Source organism: Prosopis cineraria, unplaced genomic scaffold (genome assembly GCF_029017545.1).
Source record: "Prosopis cineraria cultivar Desert tree isolate PC_DT_omini unplaced genomic scaffold, ASM2901754v1 PC11, whole genome shotgun sequence".
NCBI classification, from domain to species: Eukaryota; Viridiplantae; Streptophyta; class Magnoliopsida; order Fabales; family Fabaceae; genus Prosopis; species Prosopis cineraria.
In genome coordinates this window covers 13372577-13383377 of record NW_026555342.1, presented here as the reverse complement: position 1 = coordinate 13383377, position 10801 = coordinate 13372577, and the positions used below count along the sequence as shown (strand labels likewise).

The 10801-nt window shown below is 33.2% G+C and overlaps 1 protein-coding gene across 1 annotated transcript; it reads left to right on the top strand.

Moving 5' to 3' along the window:
- The first annotated feature begins 4563 nt into the window (after nt 1-4563).
- On the top strand, nt 4564-8659 carry LOC129285232 (nudix hydrolase 2-like). The gene is made up of 8 exons (XM_054920822.1): nt 4564-5663; nt 6535-6600; nt 6692-6829; nt 7367-7438; nt 7528-7578; nt 7666-7700; nt 7857-7965; nt 8325-8659. The coding sequence occupies exons 1-8, from the start codon at nt 5475-5477 to the stop codon at nt 8502-8504; spliced, it is 840 nt and encodes a 279-aa protein (XP_054776797.1). The 5' UTR covers nt 4564-5474; the 3' UTR covers nt 8505-8659.
- Nucleotides 8660-10801: the final 2142 nt, after the last annotated feature.

The window sequence follows — 10801 nt, the reverse complement described above, 5'->3', positions numbered from 1 at the left end:
TTCCATTTTTTGGGGAATTTTTAAAATTGCAAACTTTAAAAAAAAGGGCCCTGAATTTTTTTTTTGGAGGAACACTCAATACTCTAAAGTATTTTGTATAGCATTTTCACTCCTTGAATAATTAAATTGGAGTACCTAGTATGCTAATCTTAAATATCATAAATGTCCATTTGTGGGCCCTATTTTTTATGATCTATGGTGGGCCCCATTATCAATTTATTATTATTTAAGCAATAACTACCAGCAATAATACCCCCCCTCTGTCTCCCCTCTTTTCTTTCAACTAACTCTTTCTACTAATAACTTGTTGTAATTATTGAATAATGTGTCAAAGAAAAGTCCCATATTGTTTACATGAGGAGAGCTTCTTGTGCGTATATGCTAAGAAATAAAAGTGGGCTAATAAAAGGCTTAAAGGAGAAGTGGGCTTGCAATTACAATTGAAAACAACCAATTCATCCCCTGCATGTGAGTTCAAGAGGTACTGGGTTTTTTTTACTAAAATTATTTTGTGAAAATAATTTCTTAATTTATTATCTTGCTTATCTAAAGACCTTGGTTTTTGAACTTTGGAATTTTGAATTTGAAGAGTTTCAGGATGGTCAATTTACTTCCTTTAAATGAGATTAATCTTCATTAAACCATTAAATAAGTTTTAAGCCCACATTCAATAATTGATTTTTATGGGATTTTGAGCCTCTTCTTCCTTCCTCCTTTGTCTGTGCTACTTGGGTATATTATTTTGCTGCTCTTTGTTGTTCCCTGCCCCTATTACTCTTTGCAAGACAAGTTTGTTTAATCTTGGAGAGCTATTATGCAACCGGTGTTGTGTGGTGGAATAGCTCTTCAAGACAATGTCTTTGGCAAGACTTAAACTAAAATTCTACCCGTTGTTTGCAACACAACTAACCGATCCCACTAATGTCTCCTTCTTCATTCTCCCCCTCCTCCTCCTCATCCATAGCCACCATTACTAGCTGTTTCTATTTGCCTACTTATTCCTCATAGATAAGAATATATCCTCTCTATTTCCCTACAATCATATTCCTCTTTCCTTATATGCATTAAACTACCCTCCTCTCTCTCTCTCTCTCTCTCTTCCTTCCTTCTTCATATATAAGTTATCACGTTATTCTCGCTCTCTTTTCCCCTTTAAATGCCTTCACTTCAATCCTTGGCCTTTCATAATTTTCATCCCTTCACTGTAAAGAGAACTAATCACACATACTCATAATATGTAGAATCAACACAAGTATACTTGTCATACTATGAGAATATACTTTTAGAGATGTTGACATTCCAACCGAAAAAACATTCTAAATGTATGTCAAAATCCACTTCTTATGATCCTTAAACAATGATTGAACATGGTTTTATCTTGATAAGGTTGTATATTCTTATTTTTATACTTTTCTTTTATGTATTTTTTAAATGCTTGCATTTTCTATTACATACTTTTTGCAATCCAAAAAGGCTTTATACTGCATGCATGGTGTTAGTTAACTTCTCTCTCTCTCTTTCTCTACATGATTTTGGCAAGCAAAGCCTTGCTCTATTTCTTTCTTCAGAAACAAAGCAAGTTTTCTAGAGGAGATTTGCTACATTTGTTGAGTCAATTTGGGTATAGAGAAAGCCTTATATTATTATGACCTACAAGATGTGAGTGGAGCAAAGCCAAAAATAAAGTGCAGCTAAGGGAAGGGGATAAAATTGATGACAAGCTTGTATAGATTTGAGTTTAGTTGACCAAGGAACAATGGACAACACAGGTGACATTATTTTCATTGCCATTAACAAAATTAGGCATTCGTCGTCCCTTTTCTCTGCCACATAGATCTACCTCGAGATGTCAATCCTTGTTCTCCCAATGTCTTTGCTATATCTTTTAATGCCATCACTGTGGAGGGAGAACAAGGCCAATGTTGATTTCTTAGAAGGCCTCACTAGCTATGCCAAGCCTAGTACCTTCATTACCCTTATGGACCCCTCTAACTCCAGTAAGTCCACTCTCCTCAACATCCTTTCTAGATGTCTCACTACAAATTCCTTCCTCTTTTGACAAATCCTCCTCAATGGTCGGAAAACCAAGCTTTCTTTTAGCACTGTAATGAGTTTCCAAAAATGAGGCTTCGGTAATAATAAATTTATAATGGGCACCACTACATGTCATAGAAAAATAGGGCCTATAGACAAACATTTGTGATATTTAACATTAGGGTATTCAGTGCTTCGGTTTAATTACTTAAAGGGTGAAAATGCTACACAAAATACTTTAAGATAATGGGTGCTCATTCAGGGTATCGAGCAACATACCACCTTAGTATTATATTGGCACTTTTTTGTGGGAGAATTTCATTTAAGGACCTGGGAAGAAACCTATTTTCTAATAGGTCTCGAAAGATTTTAAAACTTCAGTGCAATCCTCAGAAATTAAATTGAAAATAAGTTGAATGTAGAAAAGATGAAAATATTTTCAGTTCAAATATTAAAAAGAATCATTAGCCACTATTACCAGAGCACTACCATCGGTGATCGGAGCCTAACCAGTGACGACAACCACAGGACCTTTATCGCTAGAGCTCTGATCGTCGGCTGAACCACCGTCGGAGGTAGCTAGAGAATTATGGAGAATTAGTTTCTCCAAAGGAGGCCAAAGTGGGTGTAGAACCCATAACCCTTTAGTTCACCAAAAAAATTTTAGACCACCAAGTCATTCAACCCATTCAATCATATAATGCATAAAATTATATATATAATAAACCTTATTTCTAAACCACTTGATTATTACGTTACTTGTTAATCGAGTAACTTTACTTATTAATATTTTAACAAGACCTATTAATTATTTAATTTTCTTTGTTAACCCCATGACTTTAGTAATAGAACTAAATTACTTGTTGATCGCTTAACTATATTTGTTAATACCTTAACAGGACTTGTCAATTACTTAACTTTCTTTGTTAAGTTCGTGACTCCCACAATAGAACTACAATACTTGTTAATCACGTAACTGTACTTGTTAATACTATAATAGGACTTGTTAATTACTTGAATGTACTTTTTAGATCCATGACTTCTTCAACCGAACTGCATTACTTGCTAATCATGTAACTTTACTTGTTAATTACGCAACAATACTTGTTAATACCATAATAAGACTTATTTAACTGTTGTTCCGAAAAAACAACTAAATTACTTGTTAATTGCATAACTTTACTTATTAATTTCTCAAAAATACTTGTTAATTATCTATTGTCACTTCTTAAATGAATGTATAATTTATGTAGAAAATTGAGTTTGTTAGATAACAAAAGCGACAACAGTCAGGTCTTTCTTATCAGTATTTATCAAACTAGATAACCAATTATATAAGCATATATATATATATATATAGAGAGAGAGAGAGAGCAACACCCATAATATTAACAATTAAAATGGAAGAAATGATAAGCTATATTAGGCTTTTAACAAGTATACTTCTTGTTATAATACTTAAGTGGTTTGAAAATAAAATTTATTAGACAAATAATTTTAAGGGAGTTACAGAATTAACAAATAAAGTTGCATAATTAACAAATCAAGCTGTACAATTAACAAATATTGTTGTGTAATTAACAAATAAAATTACATGATTAACAAGTAATGTAATTTAGTAGAAGGAGTCATGGATTTGAGAAGTAAATTTAAATAATCAACAAATCATATTAACGTATTAACAAGTACAATTATATGACTAACTAGTAATGTAGTTCTGTTATGAAAGTTATAGACTTAACGAAAAAAGTTAAGTAATTGACAAGTCCTATTAAGGTATTAACAAGTATAGTTAAACAAATAACAAGTGATTTAGTTCTATTATTGGAGTCATGAGGTTAACGAAAAAAAATTAAGTAATTAACAAATCCTATTAAGGTAGTAACAAGTAAAGTTATGCGATTAACAAGTAACATAATAATTAAGTAGTTTGAAAATAAGATTTATTATAAATATAATTTTATGCATTATATAATTAAATGGGTTGAATTGTTTGATGGTTTAAAACTTTTTGGTGAACCAAAGTGTAATGGGTTATACATCCACCTTAGCTACCTTTGGAGAAATTAATTTTCTAGCTATCGTTGACAATGGTTCAGTCGGCAGCCGAAGCTCCGATGATGAAGGTCCACTAGTTGTCATAACTGGTGAGGTTCCAGTCGATGGTGGTGTTCTAACAATGGTGATTGATTTTTTTTAATATTTAAACTGAAAGTATTTTCACTTTTTTTTTACATTCAATTTATTTTTAATTTAATTCTTGCGGATTGAATTAAATTTTTAAAATCTGTGGGATCTAATATGTTTCTTTTTTATGTTCTTAAAATGAAATTCTCCCCCGGGGGGACCACCACCATACCGCCTCGATATTATATTGGCACAGTGAAGGGGAATGCCTTGTGGGCCCTTTTCTTTGACAAAGCTACTGCTGAGTCCCGTCGTGACTTCATCATGTGCCCACTCGCAAGTCACTTCCCCACCACAGTGCGTAAAGTTTTCATACTTCAAACCTTTGAACTTAATGATTCCAATTTCTACGTCAAAGTCAGTTCTCAAGGGATGAAAATCTTACTACAAAACCATAACGATGACAAGGAAGAAAAAAGTGTCAGATTCTATCGTGGAATTTGGTTCACACGCAACGACGACAACAAAGTCCCAACTTTTGGGTTTCATATCCTCAATCTTCGGGAATACCACTAACCAGAAGAGCTGCTTAGCGAGGTGGTGAACTCCGAACACCGTCTAAGCGACTAAGCCTAGGTGTGTTCGTTTCTGAATGTCGTTTAATTTTGGTTTTGTGTGTCTCGTTCGATGCCCCTTTTGTCTTATTGCTTAAGACCAAGTTTTGAGTTTTCATTAGCGTCTTCTGCTTCGGTTATCAACTTATGGTTTAGCTTTCCTATTTTTTATGGTAATCATTTTCAGTTCTTTTAGCCTTTGTATTTGTCAAGTTTCAAACGCAAACAGTTTGCATCAATGCTATTGGGTCGATCTGGACACAATTTTCACTTAATCGTTTTCAGTTCATAGAAATTATATATTTCCTTTAAGTGTGTATGATGTATAATTGAAAGTTTTGAACCTAGTTTTTAGACAGTACTTTTATCCGGTTTTGGAATAATTTGATGCAGAAAAGCTCTGAAGCTTGCAAGCTTTTGATTGAACTCAGTAATTCATGCATACTTAATATTACTATGAATGTCCTGTTCTTCCCTCTTCTCTAATCATAGCAGACGAACCAGTTATGAGGACTGTTAGCCCTTGTTTAAACTGTGTTGTTTTCCTGTTTGAAGGAATGCTTGACACAATTTTTCTTCTTTTTCTGAGAAAAGTCTCGGTAAAATGAAATGGTCTTTGGTTTTTAGTCTGATGCTGCATCTTCTCACGTTCCCTTCACGGTCAAGATTAAATTGGCAAACCCTTTTCCAATTCAGGCTATGACAAACTCAACAAGTTCAGCAGCAACTGCTCCTCAAGTGGTTCATGAGAATGGCGTGGGAGAAATTAAGCTATTATCTTCAACTGATGATGATTATGGCGGTGTTATTGTGGAAATGGATGGGCCTATGGATTCGACAACCTTTCTGTCGATTCTTAGAGCTTCAATTTCACATTGGAGACAGCTGGTAGCTTCTCATATTAGTTTTATATTGTCATTAATTTCGCCCTCATTGATTTCACCAGTTTGATGAATACATGCTTGTGACACTAGAGACTAGACATGAGGCTTTTTCTACTGTTAGATTTGTATCATTCATGCTTCATGTTATTGGCTCTGGCCTGTGAGAGGGCAAGGAAAGGAAGCACCACGAGATTGTGATGAATACTAGCGGCATATCTTCTTACTCTTTTCTCTTCTCATGTTAGTTTCATCCCCTTTGATTTTATGAATTTGATGGATAAAATGCCAAAGTGGATCAGATGCAGGGCTTTTTCCTTGTGAAATTACGTACTGTTTTTGCTTCATGTCATGGTGGTATCATGTCAAAAAAATAATAATAATAAAATGTAGTTTTACATACATACATATTTTTCTTTTCCTCTTCACCAATACACACAGTTGCATCATGCCTTTTTAGTGCTTTTAATTTCTTGTTAGAAGTTGGTGTATTTTCTTCATCTCTGGTTTTTTTTTTTTTGGGCCAAATTTCTTCATGTCTCTTTGATTATGCGGAACTTGTATATTTATTTCACTCGGTTGTGGTTTGTGAAGTTCACTCAAATTCTTTTCCGTTTGGCTTTCTGGATTGGTTTTGTGCTTGAGATATTTTAAAATCGCTGGAAACAATTAGCAGAATTCTTTCTTCACGCACAAAAATAAAAAGCTTGTCAGTTATTTGAAACATAACTTGAATCACACAAGGACTGGTTTATGACATCAAAAAGCTTTTGCTTTTTTTTTTTTTTGTGGGTATAATGATATGCTTGTCCTGAGGGAATCAAGAATCCGTCAGTGTCTTAATCCTGTTGAGTTGATGAATCAACTTTGTCTGGCAGGGCAAGAAAACCATTTGGATAAAGTTACCAATACATCTAGTCAGTGTCGTTGAACCTCTAGTTAAGGTACCCTTGTGCTTGAGAAGTTTGATCAAAGAAATCATTATTGATGCACATTTTGTAAACTTACCATTAGTTATGTGGCTCTTTTGTACAGGAAGGATTTGGGTATCACCATGCAGAACCAGAATATTTAATGCTTGTATACTCAATACTTGAAAGTGCAAATACTATTCCGGCTAATGCTACGCATCGAGTGGGTGTTGGTGCATTTGTCATGAATGAAAAACGAGAGGTATTTGCCTCCTATATGTCAAGATTTAGGCTTTGTTTGGAATGGTAAGAAAATAGGGATGAGAGAAAACTAAAGGGGAAAGGCATTTTGCATCCTTGTTTTCTCCTAATTTCCCTTTAGAAAAGGGGGAAACTAATGCAATGTTTAGTTTGTAGAGAAGTATTTTCTAGATAGGAAATGGTAAATTCACCTATCTCATTTTCTTTCTAGATATATTCTTTATTTCCTTTCTAGAAAACACTTTTCTGTGTACCAAACATGCACTAAAGGAAAAACTTTATGCTAGAGAGGGAAAATGTCTTTTTCTTTTACTTTTCCTCCCTAATTTTCTCTCCTTCCTTTTTTCCTCTCATTCCAAACAGAGGATTAGTGCAGTTGCACAATGAGCCTCACAGTTTAATTGGAAAAGCTCCCTCACAGTTTTAGGGCTGTGATCAGTACTCACTGGCAAAATAGTAACTGGGAAGATTTCTTCAGATTTAGTTCTATTTTGCATTTTGTCGTCAATGTCATAGTTTCTGTTTTGTTATGAATTAGATCTTAGCAGTAAAAGAAAAAAGCGGACCTTTTATTGGAGTCTGGAAATTCCCTACTGGAACTGTTGATCAGGTAAATATGTGGCTCATCATGTCGCTGCAGATTTTTTAGAAGCAATGATGGGTGTGTATAATTTACTCACTTCAACTTGTCCTCTCCAGGGAGAAGACTTATGTGCAGCAGCAATAAGAGAGGTCAAAGAAGAAACAGGAGTAAGTATTCTGATTGTAGTACCTATAAATTGCAGAACCAGTGAATGATACACATGCCTAAGTTCTTGGGACTTTCTCAATTTTCAGGTTGACACAGAATTTGTGGAAGTGTTAGCCTTCAGGTGGATACAGATTGATTCAGTGCTCTCTCTCTGGGGCCAGAAACATAATACAAATCGGACAATTTATTGTTACTTCTAGAAAATGAGGAACCTGTTCATCAGTTTGGATATCTGTAAGTTTACAAAGTGCTAAACAGTTCTGTCTTCTTTCATCAGACAAATGCTCGAGACATACTTCACGAAGTCGGAGCTATTCGTCTTGTGCATTCTGCGCCCCCTTTCTTTTGACATCCAAGTGCAAGAACAAGAGATAGAAGCTGCCCAGGTGCATAATTTTTCTGCAATGTAGACTCTTTACGTAGCCAATCCCTCTAGTGGGATGAAGCTGTTTCTTGTTATTGTAGGCTCTTCATGTCAAAAGTTAATTCGTCTAGTATTTTCAAATAGGGGGGGGGGGGGAGAGAGAGAGAGAGCAAGGAAACAAAACATGAGTTTATAAATGAAATGTGCAGCCCAATCCCATCACACTGAATCATGTTCCTGATGTAAAATTGTTAGATAGTCGAGTGGATCACAAGAAGTGATCAAGTCAAACGCTCATTTCAATGGGATCTATTCTGATTTGTTCCAATGTATTTTACTGATTAGTTTGCTGTATTCATGTCTTCTTCTCTTGCTGTATAGTGGATGCCATGGGAGGATTATGCAGCTCAGCCATTCATGGAGAAGCAAGAGATCAAGAAGATGAATGAAGCATTCTGGGCAAAGATTGATGGCCACTATTCTGGATTTACTCCACATCTTACATCTTCAAGCTTCTCTGACAAAAAGTGTCTCCTTTTCTTGAATTCTGAGGGGGCCTGAAGTGGTGGACTAAATTCCCTTTGGACATTCAACAGAGTTACATGATTTATGAGATATATGTATCTGTAATTTTGACGAAACTATGTCTCAGTTATTTGATTCAATCCTAGTTGGGACTATTCTTATAATATCCAGAAATTTGCTTGTTGAAATAACCCATGATTTGGTCATCTCAATTGAAATCTAGCTTATCTTGTTAAACAGAGAGAAGCAGGGCAACAAAGAAGTCATTGATGATTCTCCCTAGAGGAGATTTTTTTTCTTTTTTTTGTGGGGGGGGGGGGGGTGGTGTACTCGAATTGCAAACTAATTTTCAATTAAGATTTTCATATTTACAACTATTTCAATAGATATTTGCTATTTATCTTTCTTCAAGATGTTTTGGAACATAATTATCATTAAATTGATATTCTAAGACCTACTTATCGTTTCCTTAAAAAGGAGTGGTAGACCTGAATAAGATTCATCATGGAGGAACTTCTGTGTCTCTCTTTCCAACCACGTTCTGTATTCTTATATATATTTATTATATGATTATTTGACTAGGTTAGTAAATTCAAACATTAATGGATCTCTAATTAAGGGTAACGCTCTTGAAGAGTTTTTTTTTTTTTTTTTGCATTCTTATGAGCTCATACCAGAGATTTATTGTTTAAACCATCATAATCTTTTTAGTAAAAGAAGTGTTCAATTTGATTAGATATTTGAGTTTGTTTAGCTTACATTTAAGACCTCTGAAATTTTTAAATTTGAGGCATACTATAGAAAGCGACTTTTGATTTGTTTATGCATATTCTTTGTTGTTTTTTTTCCCCTAAACATGTCCCCAGCTCTCTCCTTTTCTTTTCACAAAGATATGATGACTCAATTAATTTGATGATTGAATATGAACCATACAAAATCTCAACTTAGCTTAGCTTTTGGCTTGTGCTCAACATCTCAACCAAATCTCCCTAATCTCTTTAAAGTCGCCATTTCAATTGACCAAGAATGTTTTTGACTTTCCATTTAGCTTATTATTATTACTACTACTATTACTATTATTACTATTATTTATTTTCATGAAAGGTGCTTGGCTCTCTTCTTTCTATTTTCAAACAAATGATGGCTCATGATTAATTTTTTATATATACATCACACGATTTTGGAATGACCTGCACTTAAATATTTATTATTTTTCAATCATCATTACTTATAAGAACAATATTTTTATTATTGGTTATTTATTTTTAAATATAATATCATTAAATTTAAAAACTTGTTTTCTTAAAAAAATGAAAATAATATAATTTTTGGCTTTTATAGTTTTAGCGTGCTTTAGTATTAGTTTCTCTACTTTTTTCAATTACTCTAAGTTTCTTAACTTTTATGTATGCAATGTTAGTTCCTATAATTTTAAATATGACCAGAAAGACTTAACAGTGGCTACTGTGAACATAAACTTTATTACTTCGCGTACTGATTTGTTAAAATTATGATGAGTTCTATTGAAAATGAGTAGAAGGAAAAAAAGAAGTAATCATAACATTAAATTAAAATCCTTAAACACACAATGAATGAAGCTTTAAAAAAATGACATGACAATTAAGACAAACAGGAAGAAATGTTAGTAATTATTTTACTTATACAATGTTTAATTCATCATAATTTTACCAACTCAGCAATAAAATTAACAAAGTTATATGCAAATCAGTAGATCAAACTCTGTCAGTGATAATAAAGACTAATATGGCAGAAAGACAAAATTTAATAAATTTGAAGCAATAAAAAAATATAAATTAATACTAAAACGCATTAAAAATATAAAAATTAACAGTTATATTTAAAAAAAAAAGAAAGAAAATATTTTCGATCTGTCTAAAAACAGTGACTTCAACAGCCCATAAGTGTATGGGGTTGAAAACAATTCAAGAAATGGGCTTATAGGAGGCCTCGAAACCCATGTCACAAATTTTCTGAATTTTTTCTAAACTACTCTTCATAAACAAAATTACCTATCTTAATAAAGATGCATTCTCCAATGGTGGCATTTAATTAAGGGTAGAGCTAAAAAATTTTTTTACACAACTAGATTTTAGTATTTTCAGGATATGTATATTTAGAAAAACTGAGACTTATAATTAAGAACGGAACAAGTTGTGTATAAAACTTATAAATAGTATAATATAATTTAGTTTCCTTTCTGAATTTCATACCATAATAAACTTGTTTAGAGCATGTTTGATACACTAAATTTTAACTTTTAGAAAATATTTTTGGTACTTTTTAAAAGTTAAAAACTATATGGAGAGAAATAA

What these genes read in the sequence shown, in the direction of transcription:
- LOC129285232 (XM_054920822.1), top strand. Translation starts at nt 5,475, where the DNA reads ATGACAAACTCAACAAGTTCAGCAGCAACTGCTCCTCAAGTGGTTCAT. An exon ending in TCGTTGAACCTCTAGTTAAG is followed by an intron (nt 6,601 to 6,691) that starts GTACCCTTGTGC and finishes TCTTTTGTACAG; the next exon opens with GAAGGATTTGGGTATCACCA. An exon ending in AGGTCAAAGAAGAAACAGGA is followed by an intron (nt 7,579 to 7,665) that starts GTAAGTATTCTG and finishes CTCAATTTTCAG; the next exon opens with GTTGACACAGAATTTGTGGA.